The 17,293-nt window shown below is 41.1% G+C and overlaps 1 protein-coding gene across 1 annotated transcript in view; it reads left to right on the top strand.

Annotated features, from left to right (window-relative positions):
- IRAK3 (interleukin 1 receptor associated kinase 3) overlaps nucleotides 1-4,114 on the top strand; it is a 58,470-nt gene extending 54,356 nt beyond the window's left edge. Inside the window, exons 11-12 of the mRNA XM_040491493.1 lie at nucleotides 2-166; nucleotides 1,924-4,114. Of these exons, the coding sequence (XP_040347427.1) occupies nucleotides 2-166; nucleotides 1,924-2,439 (681 nt within the window). The 3' untranslated portion in view covers nucleotides 2,440-4,114. The remainder of the gene's footprint in view (nucleotide 1; nucleotides 167-1,923) is intronic.
- Nucleotides 4,115-17,293: the final 13,179 nt, after the last annotated feature.

Here is a 17,293-nt window from a genome sequence, read left to right as displayed (position 1 = left end):
GAGGGATCTCCTTATGGAGTTGATGGAGAAGAGAGGACTCGATTCATGCCTTTCGTTTCTAGATAAGAAAGTGCATCCCTGTCCTCGGAATTTTTCTGCCAAGCTATTCTCTTTGGCAGGCCAGTGTGCTACCACGCGGGCAAAGTTAAGACCATCAATGGATGAAGTACGTATACATGGTTTTATTCAAAACCAAGCCCACAGAACCATGGAAAATCTAAGTTGGATACATTGCGTGTCTAAGTAAATTCTTTATCAGTGAGGCAAATCCAGCCCCTAACACAGAATTCTAACCTAATAGATAGTTTTTCCAAGTCACCAAGTCACATTCTTTGGTACTCTGGTAGAGGTCATTATTGGGTGGGATCAGGGCACCACAAAAAATTTAATGAAATGACATAAGTGAGTAGTTTGGAGAGAATTGTATTCAGCCTTCATTAAGAGATCTGGTCCATTAAGAATGTAGCACTTATTCCCCCGACTGATTTTTTAATTTAGTCATCAGTTTAATCATCCAATCAGTTATTTGTTTATTTGTTCAACAAATATTTAGCTAGCGCTTACTTTGCATGTGCCAGACTTTGTACTGGGTGCTGAGGGCACAACAGTAATCAAGATACGGTTGCTGCCCTCAGGCTCACAGTCCAGAGTGAGTCAGATCAGTAAACATGGCATCAGGGTGGGTAGAAGCCCAGGTCAGTATGGGAGCGTAGGCTCAGAATACACCCCAGCCTATGGAAGTCAAGGAAACTTCTTGATGGAAGTGACGGCTGTGCTATGGTTGGCGGAATAGGGTGAATTTAGGCAATAGTAAGAATAGAAGGACACTTTAGTCAGCGAGAATCTATACATGCAAAGCTCAGAGGTGATGGATTCCATGGCACTAATACTGCAGGTAGTTCAGAGAAGTGGGATGTCATAAGGGAAAAGCTGGAGTGCTCAAAATAATAGGAAGTTCTAGATGATGGACGGACATGAATCCATTGTGGTAGTCTGGGTTTAATCCTGAGTCTATTGTAGAAGCAGGAGGGGATTTTATTTTTTCCAACGTTTTTTATTTATTTTTGGGACAGAGAGAGACAAAGCATGAATGGGGGAGGGGCAGAGAGAGAGGGAGACACAGAATCGGAAACAGGCTCCAGGCTCCGAGCCATCAGCCCAGAGCCCGACGCGGGGCTCGAACTCACGGACCGTGAGACCGTGACCTGGCCGAAGTCGGACGCTCAACCGACTGCGCCACCCAGGTGCCCCAGCAGGAGGGGATTTTAAACAAGAGGTCAACATAATCAGAATATAAAGAACACTGGCCTGGGAGTCAGCAGAGGTATATTCGAGGCCTGAAACCACCAGTAAGAGCTATATGACCTGAAATCTTGGGCCCAAAAGGAGCTATGAGAGGTACCGTGGAAGAATAATGGGATTGGGAACCAGATCTGAGGTCAAGCAACAGATCTGTTCCTTACTGGCTAGTGATATTTATTCCCTTTTTGAGCCTCAGCTTTATTATCTGTAAAATGAGAATAATAATATTGTTTGTACAGATTAAAAGGGGGAATGGGTGTGAAAACACTTTGTAAATAGTAAAACTCTCTAAGTACATTTTTAAAAAGTGTGTGTGTGTGTGTGTGTAAAGATATGTTACATGCTCTTTTAAATCAGGTCAACAGCTCTCAATGTGGGCTGCATATCTGGATCAACTGGGAAGCTTTTAAAATACAGATTCCTGGGCCCCTATCTTTTATACTTTGGTTCAAGTCTGTGAAAGAAAGGGTCTAGCTAATCTTTAATAGCTTCTCATTCAAAACTCTATTGTTGAACTTATGTCATGAAAACAAGAGGCTGTTCCTTAATAGGTAGACAGAAAAAAAGGTGAAAGGAGAGATTATTCAAACTTAACTCAATGTTTGCTTCTTGGTTAACTAGGTCCTAACTACTCTTGAAAGTACTCAAGCCTGCTTATATTTTGCTGAGGACCCTCCCACTTCACTAAAGTCCTTCAGGTGTCCTTCTCCTCTATTCTTGGATAACGTACCAAGTATTCCAGTGGAAGATGATGAAAACCAGAATAATCATTCACACCCTCATGATCAAGGTTTGAGAAAAGATGGAGTGACTCCAAAAGTTCCATTTGAATGCAGCCAGTCTGAGGTTACATTTCTGGGCTTTCACAGAAAGACAGGGGATGAGAGAAAAGAGGATGCATGCAACACGCCCAGTTCTTCTTGTAAAGAAAGTTGGTCTGCAAAGCATTCAGCTCTATCACAGGACTCAGGGGCCTGTGGTGCAGATCTGGACCCTTCTGCAGAAGCTCCAGAGCCTTCTTACAGGAGCAGACCAGTGGAGACCAGCTGTTCCTCTGAATCTTCCTGGAACGAATGTGAGCAGTACAAAAAGGAATCAATTTCACCAGAAGATAAAGAAGAAAGCAAGTATTGCTAAGGCCTCTGAGTACAGGTATCATCTTGGGAAAACATTGTTACCATAAGTAATGCGAAAAAGGACAATGGATGGTGAGTTTGGGTGATGCGGATCTACTCTCTGGACAATTCTACTCCTTCCTTCCCAACTCCGAAAACAGAGTGGCTCAAATCTAGGCTGTATGAGAGCCATCCAAAATTACTTAAGATCATGAGCTGTGGCTTTAGACAAACAAAACCTACCAAAGAGGGACTAGATTCTACGGTCTTCTCCATCATCATCAACATGAGCCCCTGTGCCACCAGTCTGCTAAGTACATTCAGTTCAGTTAGATTGCATTATTCAGTTTGGCTTGCTTGTGAAGGTTGTAAGAAGCGTCTAATTTGTAAATGTTAACAGGTGCCTTTTTAAAGAATTACCTTTGTGTTTATCTTAATTAACCTTTAGTATTTTTCTGTTCCTCCCTGTCAAGCCTGTCTGTTTGAAAATGAGCCAGATTCACCCTTGGCTATTGACATGTTCTGTGTAGAGAGGGGATTCTTGCCCAAGATCTGTATTTCTGTATTTAAACCCTTAGGATAGTTTATCACATATCATACAGTTTTGGCTATTATTACTTTTTTTTTTTTTTTTTTTTTTTTTACAAACCTAGAGACCATTATATCCTGAGTAGAATGTGTGAAATTTTAATCAAGTAGTTTTTGTTTCTAAGAAAATGGCTGGTTACAAGGGCTTATGTTAGCTTTTTCTTTGATTCTGTACCTTCCAACTCTGTGCCTTTACTCTTGCTGTTTACTGGGTCTCCCCCTGTTGAAATCCTACCCAGGCCTTCAAGGCCCAACAGAACTACCTCTTCCAGGAAGCTTCCTTAATCTGTCCAGCCAGAAGTACTCACTTCCTTAGCATTTCTATAGCACTGTTTTTGTATTTGTTTCATACTTGTTATTTTCTCAATTGTACCGATGTTGCCTGTGCCATCTTTTCTCTCTTACTAGATTGTAAACTACCTGTATTAATTTCCTATTGTTGCTAGAACAAATTATAACGCACTTTGTGGGTTAAAACAATGTAAGTTGGGGTGCCTGTCTGGCTCGGTCAGTAGAGCATCCAGCTCCCGATCTCAGGGTCATGAGTTCAAGTCCCATTTGGGTGTAGAAATTACTTAAAAAAAAAATAAGTTAATTATTTTACAATTCTGGAGGTCAGAAGTCCTTGGTATTCTTTCTGGAGGCCCTAGGGGAGAATTCATTCCCCTGCCTTTTCTAGCTTCTAGAGACTGCCTGCATTCTTTGACTCATGGCCTCTTCCCCTCCATCCTCAAAGCCAGCATTGTGGCATTTTTGAATCTAGATTTCTCTTTCTTTTTCTCTTTGGACTTTTCTTCATCACCTCTTTCTCTTCCTTTGCCCTCCTGCCTCCTACGGATCCTCGTTATTGCATTGGGCCCACTCAGATAATCCAAGGATATCTATGCATCGCAAGACCCGTAACTCATTCATAGAAGTAATTCACAGACTTCTGGAATTAGGACATGGATGTCCTTGGGGAACTGGGGGCCTTACTCTATCACATTCTCTGAGTGTGCAGGGGCCATCTCTTCAAGGCCTAGCATGTTATCCTATACAGAGCTGTTTCCTTACAAGTTAAGTTGAATTAAGTTCTAAGAACCCACATAATAAAAAGATTGCTGAGTAAAGTGGGGATTAGGACTGTCTTTCTGATAATGGATAGAAACACTCCAAGAAAACCATTTCCACAAGATTAATGGAATTTCCCTCTCTAGAACATGTATGATGAAAGGATAGACCTCTAGCCTGCTGTGCATCCAAGGAATAGGCTCTTGCTTTTTTTTTTTTTTTTTTTTTTTGGTGAGTTAGTATGTTTGGGTTAATTGGTCAGATTGGAGTCTAGATTTAAGAACAAATTATTTAAAAAAGGAAGTCATCTTAAAAATTTTTTTTAAATGTTTTTGTTTACTTTTGAGAGAGACAGAGTGTGAGCTGGGGAGGGGCAGAGAGAGAGGGAGACACAGAATCAGAAGCAGGATCCAGACTGAGCTGTCAGTACAGAGCCTGACATGGGGCTCTAACTCAGGAACCGGGAGATCGTGACCTGAGTCTAAGTCGGAAGTTTAACCGACTGAGCCACCAGGGAGTGCCCCAGGGAGTCATTTAAAAAAAAAAAAAAAAAAAAAAAGGTTGGGGGTGCGCCTGCATGGCTCAGTCAGTTAAGCGTCCGATTCTTGATTTCAACTCAAGTCATGATCTCGTGGTTCATGAGATCGAGCCCCGCAATGGGCTCCACACTGTGCGGGGCCTGCTTGGGGTTATTTCTCTATCCCTCGCCCTCTGTCTCTCCCCTGCTCATGCTCTCTCTCTCTCTCAAAATAAGTAAACTTAAAAAAAAAAAGGCGGAAGTCATCAGGAATCAGGGTCAGGTTAACAGACCAAGGCCAGGAACATGAAGCTACAATTCTGGGAAAAATGGTCTCATGGTGAGGTTCAGAACATAATAAGCCTTAGTCTGATTGACAGGCCACATAAAGGCCCAGGTAAGCAGTTGGGAGAGGTCATGCTCAGGCTGGTCCTCAGGGGCCAGCCGTCTTACCCATCTGTTCTTTGCATGTGTTATTAAGCACCTGCCAAAATCAAGGCACTGTATTGGCTCCAATAGGACACTGAGTGAGGAAGAAAAGGCAACCACCCCAGTGAACAGTTGGGTGACATCTGGTATTTGAACCACAAACCAGTGGAACTGAAAGTAAAAGTGGGAGGAGGAGGAGGAGGAGGCAGAGATTACTATGCATTTTCTAGAGGGGAAGGAAGGCTTTTTGGAGAAACTTGTTGGAGAGAGAGAAGGGAGGAAGAGAAATAGAAAAGGAGTCCCAGGATGGACATCCAGGGATTTGGGGGCCCAGAGCTCTACCAGAGCTCTGCAGAACCCCAGCTCTGGGGCTGGAAGGATGGGTGAGGGCAAAGGGAGCTCGGTCCAAAGCATTTCATGCTTTTTCCTGTTAATCCTTCACAGCCACACTGAAGGTACAAATCCCATTTTATGATGAGAAAACTGACTTAGGTTAAATAACTTTTGAGCCTGGGGTTTTCCCAGAAATGGAAGAGCCAGGATTTAAAAGCACAGCTGTCTGATATCAAAGCGCACACTCTTTCTTGTATTCCACATTGCATACAGAAGCCCCCACAGATTCAAGCTTTTATAGAAAGGGATAGAGGTGAGAGCTCGTTTGTTGATTCCAACAGGTTTTCAGTAAGCACACAAGGCTTGCCATGTCTTCTGCCTTTTTTCACTATCCCGTTCCTCTGTTAACAGTTACCCACCTCTTTAGTCATTAGATGTAAGTTAAATGAATTCATTGATCTAACCATTCATTCACTGAACAAATATTTATCAACAGCCTCCTTTATGTCAGGCATTGTTCTGGGAGCTGGGGACACAGTGAAGATCACACCCAACTGAGGGTGCCTGGGTGGCTCAGCTGGTTAAGCGTCCGACTTCAGCTCAGGTCATGATCTCGAGAAGTTCGTGGGTTTGGGCCCTGTGTGGGGGTCTGTGTGGACAGCTCAGTGCCTGGAGCCTGTTTTGGATTCTGTGTCTCCCTCTCTGTCCACCCCTCCTGCTCTCTATCTCTCTCAAAAGTACATAAGCATTAAGAATTATTTTTTTTTTTTTAAATCACACCCAACAAAGATCTCTGCCCTCATGGAGCTTATGTTCTAGTCAGTAAATGAATGGATGGATGAAAGAAAACAACATGGGGAAGTTGTAATCTCAATTCTAATGCTAACTGGTGGCTCTCCAGGAGACCAGCCTCACTGAGCCATCTGTGAGTGTTGTCTAGACTTAGACTCTAGCTTCTCTGCCAGCCCTTCTGTAGGGATTCACAGAGGTTTCCCCTCACCCTATGGTACAGCTGATGTCTCCATGGTAGCTGGTTGCTTTGCTATTAGTGTGCACCGGGAGTCTGTGGTATATGGCAATCATGACAGGTCCGATTCTTCCATTGACCTATGATTTCTCCAGGACATTCATCTAGCTACCAACGACACCTTCAACTGGCTGCTCCTAAGGACTCGGAAGCACCTACACATGCCTCACTTCCCTATCATTCCACAATGTAATTGTTGACTTCTCTCTTCTCCACAAAACTGAAACTTCTTGAGGACGGGGACTATCTCCTGCTCATTTTTGTGTCTCTAACAATGAGTATGGTACCTGGTACGTAATATGGCCTGATCAATATTTATAAAATGAATGAACCAAATAGTCATTTAGAATATCTTCAAAATCATTGGTATCTAGTATATCATGACTGTCATCTACATTGCACCCAGAGTGCATCTTTTTTTTCTCTCTCTCTCTTTTTAATTTGTTTAACGTTTATTCATTTTTTTTTCAACGTTTATTCATTTTTGGGACAGAGAGAGACACAGCATGAACGGGGGAGGGGCAGAGAGAGAGGGAGACACAGAATCGGAAACAGGCTCCAGGCTCTGAGCCATCAGCCCAGAGCCTGACGCGGGGCTCGAACTCCCGGACCGCGAGATCGTGACCTGGCTGAAGTCGGACGCTTAACCGACTGCGCCACCCAGGCGCCCCAATGTTTATTCATTTTTGAGAGACAGAGAGAGACAGAGCATGAGCAGGGGAAGGACAGAGAGAGAGGGAGATGCAGAATCCGAGGCAGGCTGCAGCTCTGAGCCATCAGCACAGAGCCTGATGCGGGGCTCGAACTCACAGACCGCGAGATCGTGACCTGAGCAGAAGTCGGTCGCTCAACTGACTGAGCCACCCAGGCGCCCCTCTTTTGTCTTTTTTTAAGTTTTATTTATTTCAGTAACCTCTACACCCAACGTGGGGCTTCAACTCGTGACCCTGAGATCAAGAGTTGCATGCTCTTCATGGGACGCCTGGGTGGCTCAGTTGGTTGAGCGACGACCAGCTTTGGCTCAGGTCATGATCTTGCAGTTTGTGAGTTCTAGCCCCACATCGGGCTCTCTGCTGACAACACAGAGCTCACTCCAGATCCTAAGTCTCTGTCCCTCTCTCTCTTACCCTCCCCCACTCACACTCTTTCAAAAATAAGTAACATTAAAAAAAAAAAGTCACATGCTCTTTTGACTGAGCCAGCCAGACGCCCCTAAAGTGCATCTTTCTAATACCCATACTACCATTATTAATTTGCTTAGATGGTTCCATCCCACTATTCTCAGATAAAAGTTATTAAGTATTAAATCTGAGATATCTTTGAAAGGAGGAATTAGACATTGTGTATACATTGTTTATAGATTTGATTCATGGTAGAAAATATTCCCAAACCATTTCTAAGCAATGATAAACCAACATTTGATAGGGGATAAACTGATACTTGTGGTATTTTGTTTCCATATTTCTGTCAAATTATTTGTATATATTTGATGGTCCATTGAACTTGACATGCAAGTATTTTCTTGGAAGGCATTTTTATTCCAAAGATCTACACTGCTTACCAAGCCTTCACTGTAGAGCCTTCTTATTAATGTCATCTGTCTTGTTGAAAACTTTGTGGCAATCTCTATAAATTGCAAGCGAATATTTCCAAAGTTTTGTATTGGCTCCTTAATATTAAAATTTCTTACAGACCAACATTGATTGCAATGGAGAGTAAGCAGGTAGAAAGAACTTACGTGCAGGAGATTCAGACTCAGTTAACACTGAGGTGTCTAATAGTGTGATAAGTGCTTTCATCACCTACACTCTGAATGCCAACTGAGCTGGGTTCTGTTACTATAATAGCAAGGAAAATGATATCAAGAAAGTTGACTCTTATCCCAAGTCACGCTGATAGTGAAGTATGGACACAAATTGAAAACTCTTTATTCAAATCCAGGAAATATTTGCTCTGAAAAGGGATAACTTAAAAATTAGGTATTCCTGGGGCACCTAGGTGGCTCAGTCAGTCAAGTGTCTGACTCTTGATTTTGGCTCAGGTCATGATCTCATGGTTGTGGGGTTTGATGCCCACATTGGGCTCTGCCCTGACAGAGCCTATTTGGGATTCTCTCTCTCCCTCTCTCTCTGCCTCTTCCCTGCTTGTGCACATGTGCCAAAAATAAAAAAGTAAACTTTAAAAAATTAAAGGCATACCCTATTTGAAAACAAAAACAGTAATAACATATGTGTTTATCTTATTTATATTAATTGTATTCTCCAAGATTGGCAAATATCAAAGTAATTGACAAAATATGAACAAAGGGATATTCTTGTTCACTGTTGGCAGGGGTGAAGACTGGTACAACTTTTCTAGAGACAGTATGTATCAAATTTGGCAATATATACCAAACATTTAAATGATACACTTTTACCCAGCAATTTGTTTACAATTTGTCCTAAAGAATAAAAACTACACAAGTATGTAAACATGAGGGCAAAGATGTACTTTATGATATTCGTGATATTAAAACTTTGGAAATGGCCTAAATATCCTTCAACAGAAAATGGGTTTACATAAATTCTAGCACATATATGCTACTGAGTCATATACAACTGTCATTAAAGATTATTTAGACTGCATTTATTGCTATGGAAATTTGTCCCTGAAATATTATTGAGTGAAAAAGCAAGATCTAGGATAATATGTTTAATATGGGCCCATTTCTGACACTGGATATTTTAAAATAATATATGTTTCATACAGAGATCTTTGCCAAAAATGATGTCTTTCTCTGGGCTATGGGATTTGGGTGATCTTTACTTTCTTTTGCCTTTTATGTATTTAAAACTTGTATCATGAGCATGTATCATTTTTATTACCAGAAAATAATAAAGGTATTTTTATGTTGGAAAAAAATATTCTATACATGTCGATATTTACCTCTTTGCTTAGCTGTGCCCTTGATAACAACTGTCAACCACCAATAATATTTCTGTTCCATCGCCCTTATTTCTATCTTACAGCCTCAGCGACTGAAGCTCCCACATAGATCTGTCTTGTATCTCCTGAATAACAAGTTTTGAGAGGACTTATAAAAAAGCAATCCAATGGGTGCCTGGCTAGCTCAGTGGGTGAACTGTGCAATTCTTGATCTCAGGGTCATAAGTTCAAGCCCCATATTGGGTGTGGAGCCTAATTAAAATTAAAAAAGGTAACAAATTAAAAAAGCAAGCCAAGATGCAAAAACCAGACGAGCTAAAATACAGAAGAGTGGAGAACAGATCACAGTGCACCATGCTTTGTAATTACAGTTGATTTTGGTAAAATATTTAAAAATTACCCTTAAGCTCTCTCCTTACAAATTAGCACTGCAAGGCATAGCCTACAGTTAAATTAAAAAAAAAAATTTAAAAGATCTTTGGAGAGAGAAATTTTTAATCATAAATTATCCCTTCCTCAGACTTAGGTCCCATTATCCCTTTTTAACCTACATACGACTTTTAACCTGCTGAATTTAGTAGACTCGGGGCTGTAGTTATGAGTTGAAGATACAACTTGCCACAGTGCAGAGAAAGTGTGACAGAATACAGTGTTTTTCTCTAGCAGGTAGAGACGGAGCCTATGTAACAATGCTAATGGGGCCCACGATACATTAATTATAACGGGAAATAGCAAAGTGTACTCCAGGGTAAAATACCAATTCTAATGAGCTCTATCCTGGAGGGACTGTTTTGTGGGTGTAAGTTACAGGGGACAGTAAATATGATAAAAACACAGGCAAACCCAGCTAAAAGATAAATTCGTGCTGGCTTTTTAGGAGCGTGACCCTGCCACAAATTTTGTTCTCTTGATACCAAATTAACACGTTGGTGCTATTTTTGTGTTTCCTGGAAGAGAAATACCGGGTAATATTAACTGTATCATCACTGCAGAGATTTCAGCAAAAGAGAGGTTAAGGAATCTAGTACGCAAATCGAGTGTAAAATGAAGTCACTCTGACAGCACATTGGGGTGAAGTATGCATAACTTCCGGTAGTCTTCTTAATCCCATTATTCACTAACGATAATTTCATGTCATTCTGAAAGCATATTAGCTAATTACAGTGCACTTGCTGGACCATTAAACATTGGATCTTCTGATATATCTTTTTATTTTATGTTTGTAACACGGGATTTTTCTTGCAGGATTTTTTTTTTTTTTTTTTTTAAGAAAAGAGCTGCAGTGATCTCAGCCAAGGGCAAATATAAATCTGTGACTTTTATTATTTTTATTTTATGTGCCCTGGAGGAAAATGTGAGATTCCAGTATGCTTACAAAGCCAAGTGTGCATGTTTGTATTAAGTCACTGCCGGTAGCTCTAAGGCTTGAGACAAGAGGCAGGGCAATCATTATGCATTTGTTTAGCAGTTTGAAGAGGGGGAAATAATTCATATGATTTCTAATATTCTGTCTTGGCCATTAAAATGTATTTCTCTAAAAAAAAATTATTACCATATTTTAGAAGACATAATCTAACATGTTCTCATCTTTCTCCCTATGTCATAATCCCAGCATCGTTTGTCCTTGTTTCAATGGCCATTTGAGTGACCCAAGTAGCATCCCTGCATCACAGATCTCATCAATCACAGTGAAACTACACCTCTACTTTACTTCAGCCACTATTTCCAAGGCCACACCCTCTGGACTCCATTCTAAAAAATTTTTTTTTTTCAACGTTTATTTATTTTTGGGACAGAGAGAGACAGAGCATGAACGGGGGAGGGGCAGAGAGAGAGAGGGAGACACAGAATCGGAAACAGGCTCCAGGCTCTGAGCCATCAGCCCAGAGCCCGACGTGGGGCTCGAACTCAGGGACCGTGAGATCGTGACCTGGCTGAAGTCGGACGCTTAACCGACTGCGCCACCCAGGCGCCCCTGGACTCCATTCTTACCTGAAGCTGCTACACATCAGAAATCACAATATGCTATCCTGGACTTTATAAAGACATCCTGTTGTCTGATCTCCCCATTTTTTTTTTCCTGGCCTGTCAATGACCATCCTTTTCCTCCCCATCTACTCCATGGTTTCTTTGCAGAGGTTGGGCCATGGGTTCATCTGTATCAGTATTTGTCCTTACGGAACACGAGAACCCCTGCTAGTTATTTCAAACAGATGGAATTTAATATTGGCAGTTGGTTATCAAAGACTTGGAAAGGCCAGAAGAGGGAAAAAAAAAAAAAAAAAAAAGGAAAGGAAAATGTGTAGCTATCCAGAGATTAAGAACTACAGGAAGCCATTTTCACTGTTGTGCATGAAGGAGAAAAAAAGAGAAGAGGTGTAACTAAGAGCCATGACCACCGTCCCGCTGAGGCCACAGAGAGCTTGCTCCTGATGCATGCAATGCTGATGCCTTTCCATGGAGGAAAGCGGGAACGTGGATCGACCTCCACCTGTGCAGCTCCTATGTTACTGCCAGGGGCCCAATAAGAAGCAGAGAAAGAAAAGGCTCCTCTAGTTCTTGCGGGTTCTATAATGAGGAGTCAGCTGTCAAGGGCATCCAGGAGATGCAGTTTTCTTTAAACTACAAAGGAAAGCACAGAAGGGCAAGAACAGACAAATCCTACCCTGTGGCTATTCAGCATTTATTCTTGCCTTTCTACCTTCTGTTTCAATTTCCGGTAACAATAACAATATCATGCAAATATTCGTCAAATAATCGAAGGTGCTGTCACTCTTTCAAAAGACGTACAGGCTCTCATCAGTCATTATATCTGTCTCCAGGTGACTTTAATATATCTTCTGCCTAAGTTTTCTAAAAATAGAGGTAATCATCTCCAACAATTCTTATACAATATAGGAGAAAAGAGAGGGAAAGTAAGTAAGTGGTGAATAGACACAAATACATACAAAACAAAGGAAGCCTGCACGGCTGCTATTGTCTTTGTTTCTGTGATTCGTCACCAGGATGCAATTTCACTCTCCTTCCATGCTCCCTTGGCCTTGGCCGGCACTTTGGGTCCCTCGGTTTCCTTCCCTGATGGTGTGCGCCAAATCTTCACTGCTAAAGGGTGTGAGCCCTCAGTGGTTTTTATTGGTGCTGGAATTGATATTAACTTTCATCACTGGAGATGGAACTGTTAGTAAGCGGAGTTCTCCGGATTTCAGTCTTAAAGCCTTCCTGTCCTCCTTGTGCTCCCCAATCTCATTTCCCCCTTGACAGCGGCAATCAATACCCAGAACCTGTGTCATAAGCTACATTCTCCTTGGTTCAGTGGCTTGAAGAGCCCAAAATGACAGCCTCCACTTCCCAGTCTGTAAAACCATGCTTGTGTCCTCATGGGATCGTTTCTCACTTGAGATCTAAGAGCTCTACACTAGCAGAGCTCATGGGGCACCTGGTGGGCTTAGTCGGGGGAGCACGCTACTCTTGATCTCAGGGTTGTGAGTCTGAACCCCATGTTGGGCGTACAGTGAGTAAATACATACATACGTAAATATGTAAATAAGCAGAGCTCCGAAATGATGAGATGGGAAGCTGAGAAAAATATGTATGAGTGGATGTGTTTACTTTTCTCAGCATCCTTGTCATTGAATAATGGGAAACATTTTAAATCAACAGCTCTCTTAAAATTTATCATACCAAATCAAATGTAATACTTTAAATATTGTATGTAAAAAGAGTATTAGTTTAACTGGGCTATGTTTCTGTGAATACAGTCTGAGTTTGTGTTAAGTGTCGGTATGTGTGTCTGTCAAAGCCATCATTTCATACGAGCTCCTACTAGTCTGGGGATCTACCACGGCCTTGAGATCTTTTTCACATAAACAGCCGAGAGCATAGGTCTCCTTCATCTTTTTCTTGTGTAATTGATTTTCACAAAATAAAACCCAGAGCTTATTATATGTTTATCGCCTTAACACCATCCAACTAGTTTTGAATGACTTAATACACATTGTGGTTCACTGCTATCTTGTTTATTTGGAATCACTGATCCAACATTTTGAGGCAGCCCCTCACTCCATTTCTTACCACTCTCATCTCTTACCATGCTCCCCATCATATGTCAGCTGCAGCCACTCTAGCCTTCTTGCATGCCAACCTTGTTTCCATCTCAGGACTTTGCACTTGCTGTTCCCCTGCCCGGAACTCTCTTCCTCCAGAATTTCTCTCTCTGCTTTTACTCCCTATCCTCTTTTACAATGTACCAGTTTCCTTCAATTCATGTGTCAGTGCATGACGCTGTATTATATACCTATCTATTTGTTTATCATCAGTCTTCTTCCCTAGAATACAAATTCTATGAAGCCAAGGACTTTGACATGGTCATGACTGGATCCCCAGCACTTAGAAAATTTCCTGAGACATAATAGATGCTCAATAAACATTTTTAGAAGAGTCTTTCAATTTTTTTTAATTAATTAATTTTTTTAATTTGCATCCAAGTTAGCATATAGTGCAACAATGATTTCAGGAGTAGATTCCTTAATGCCCCTTACCCATTTAGCCCATCCCCCTTCCCACAATCCATCCAGTAACCCTCTGTTTGTTCTCCATATTTAAGAGTCTCTTATGTTTTGTCCTCCTCCCTGTTTTTATATTATTTTTGCTTCCCTTCCCTTATGTTCATCTGTTTTGTATCTTGAAGTCCTCATATGAGTGAAATTATAGGATATTTGTCTTTCTCTGACTAATTTCACTTAGCATAATACCCTCAAGTTCCCTCTATGTAGTTACAAATGGCAAGATTTCATTCTTTTTGATTGCCAAGTAATCCTCCATTGTGTGTGTGTGTGTGTGTGTGTGTGTGTGTGTGTACACACACACACACCACATCTTCTTTATCCATTCAGCCTTCGGTGGACATTTGGGCTCTTTCCATACTTTGGCTATTGTTGATAGTGTAGTCTTTCAAATTTTTAATTCAATCATTCAACATTTTAGCATTTTTTTTCCAGGCTTGCATGATTGGACAGTTTGATGAAATTACTTTCTCTATCCACAAAATTGTTGATAAAAAGTATTCTACAGGATAAAGTCAACTTCAGAACCATGCGGCGCTTCACCAAGTATCCTCCTTCAGGTTAATGTCTTTCCAGTAATTAAAACATCTTTAGGAAAAAATCCAGTCAACTCTGACTTTATCTCACTTTTGCAACATGTTTCTCTATCTTGACTACAAGATATGATCCAAGATCCTTTAAATAGCATAAAATCACCTTCATAAGCTGGTCCCAAACTATCTTTCTAGTATTAAATCCCATCACTACCTCTTTCTTGTTCCTTTCCATTGATTTTGTATTTTTTGTTCTAGTCCCACTAAATTTGTTATGATTCCTAAAGCATACCATGTCCCTTCTCATTTCCATGCCTTAGCCCTTAGCACATGCTGTTCCAACTGTCTGGAATGCTCGCCTCTCCTCACCCCACCTTCAGCTAGGTATATCCTTATACACCATTCATGAGCTAGCATAAATATTACTTCATGAATCCTTCTCAAACTTCCCTGATATAATCATCTCCTCTGTTCTCTCTCAGTAATTTAGATTTATAAACTTTTGCATTTTGCTTATTGTTTGTAATCATTATCATATTGTTTATGTCTCTTTTCGGAGTTAAGACTGTGACCTCCTCCAGGGTATGAAATTAGAGACTCATTGATGTCTATTAAACAAGTGAAACACTTAACAAAATATTTTTTCCATTACTTTTTGGAGTTTAAAGAAAGCAATTCACACCCAATAGGAGTGACTGATAACCCAGATTGGCTTCCACCAGAGTGGCACTGACCTTAGTGAATACTGGGGAATCCATCTTAGCCCTGCCATCTCAGAGGCTAGAATTCTTCAGTCTCCTTGGAATGGACTTATCTCTCAATGGCAGATCTGAAGTGATCAAGTTCATAGAGGTTGATAAAAATCAGCATACTGATTTTCTATTTTATAATGAAAAGCCTAACTGTCCAGAGAATTGAATTCTCACGTCAACATTATTAGTGTATTATCTCCTTATAGGCAAGCTATATATGAAGCAGTATGATATGGTACAGGGGGATTGATTGATTTTAAGTATTTCTTGGTGAAGGAAGCTTGAGACCATCTCATGCACTAGGGAAACAGTGCCTTCAAGGACACTATGATGTTTGAGGTTGCCTAGCCAAGGCTGCCACTCCCTGGGCAGGGCCTGGGGGATCACCTTCAGCTTGGCAGCTCGCCATCCATTTCTTGTGTAGCTACGGTCAACCAACATGTCTTTGCCCAAACAGGACCTAAAGAAATGTCACTGAATGCCTGGTGACTAAGTTACATTCGTATTTGAGTTCCCATTCTTCCCATTTATATATTCATGGATATTCTCCTGGTTTTTTTCCTGTTCATATTTACTGTGTGTGGATCTAACTAATTTAACTTCAAGCACAACTGTATTGTTGACTCATTGTCAACTCTAATGACAAGACCTAAAAGGGTTGAGTAATGAATCAAGGTCTTGCAGTTTGCCAATGGACAAGGCAAAAATTCAACCTTGATCCTACTGCTTTAATCTGGTATGCTTTTCACTATACTTCTCTAAGTGGAAATACCTACTAATAATTGTACAAGCAGATGAATTCTTAACCTTTTCTTCCTGATTAAAGGTATTTTTCTTTAAAAGGCTTAAAAACATGCATATACTTTGAGACCTTTTTCTTAAGTTTTTTTTAAATTTCTTTTTTTTTTTAATTTTTTTTTCAACGTTTATTTATTTTTGGGACAGAGAGAGACACAGCATGAACGGGGGAGGGGCAGAGAGAGAGGGAGACACAGAATCGGAAACAGGCTCCAGGCTCTGAGCCATCAGCCCAGAGCCTGACGCGGGGCTCGAACTCACGGACTGTGAGATTGTGACCTGGCTGAAGTCGGACGCTTAACCGACTGCGCCACCCAGGCGCCCCTTAAATTTCTTTTTAATGTTTATTTTTGAGAGAGAGAGAGACAGAGAGAGGGAGAATGTCAGCAGGGGAGGGGTAGAGAGAGAGGGAGACACAGAATCCGAAACAGACTCCAGGCTCTGAGCTGTCAGCACGGAGCCCGATGCGGGGCTTGAACTCACAGACCGTGAGATCATGACCTGAGCCAAAGTCAGAAGCTTAACCGACTGAGCCACCCAGGCGCCCCCTTAAGTTTTTGTTTAAGTTCCAGTTAGTTAACATACAGTATATGTTAGTTTCAGGTGTACAATTTTTTAAATGTTTATTTATTTATTTTGAGAGAGAGAGAGAGAGAGAGAGAGTGAGAGCAGGGGAAGAGGCCCAGAGAGAGTCGAGGCTCGATTCCATAAACCGTGAGATCTTGACCTGAGCCAAAATCCAGAGTCAGATGCTTAACCAACTGAGCCACCGAGGAGCCCTGAGGAGTCCAATTAATTTAGTGATTCAACACCTACATATAATACCTGGTGCTAATGACAAGTACACTATTTAGTCCCCATCCCCCCACCCACCTCCCCTCTGGCAACCATCGGTTTGTTCTATATAGTTAAATGTCTTGTTTCTTGGTTTACCTCTCTTTCTTCCCCTATGATCATTTGTTTTGTTTTTTAAATTCCACATGAGTGAAATCATGTTGTCTTTCTTTGACGTATTTCACTTAGCACACTCTAAGCTCACTCTACCTCCACCCAAATCATTGCAAAAATGGCAAGATTTCATTCTTTTTAATGACTGAGTAATATTCTATTGTATAAATATACCACGTCTTCTTTATCCATTCATCTGTAAATGGACATTTGAGCTCTTTCCATAATGGCTATTGTAGATAATGCTGCTATAAACATCTCAGGGTTCATGTATCCCTTCGAATTAGTATTTTTGAATTATTTTTGTATTATTATTTAGTATTTGTATTTCGTAAATTCCTAGTAGTGCGGGAGGGCCTGGCTGGCTCAGTCAGTGGAGCATGTGACCCTTGATCCTGGGGTTGTAATTTCGAG

The sequence above is a fragment of the Herpailurus yagouaroundi genome, unplaced genomic scaffold (genome assembly GCF_014898765.1).
Source record: "Herpailurus yagouaroundi ecotype Mexico unplaced genomic scaffold, PumYag 182, whole genome shotgun sequence".
Classification (NCBI taxonomy): Eukaryota; Metazoa; Chordata; class Mammalia; order Carnivora; family Felidae; genus Herpailurus; species Herpailurus yagouaroundi.
The sequence above is the reverse complement of the archived record's forward strand: the minus strand, read 5'-3'. Positions and strand labels throughout refer to the sequence as shown.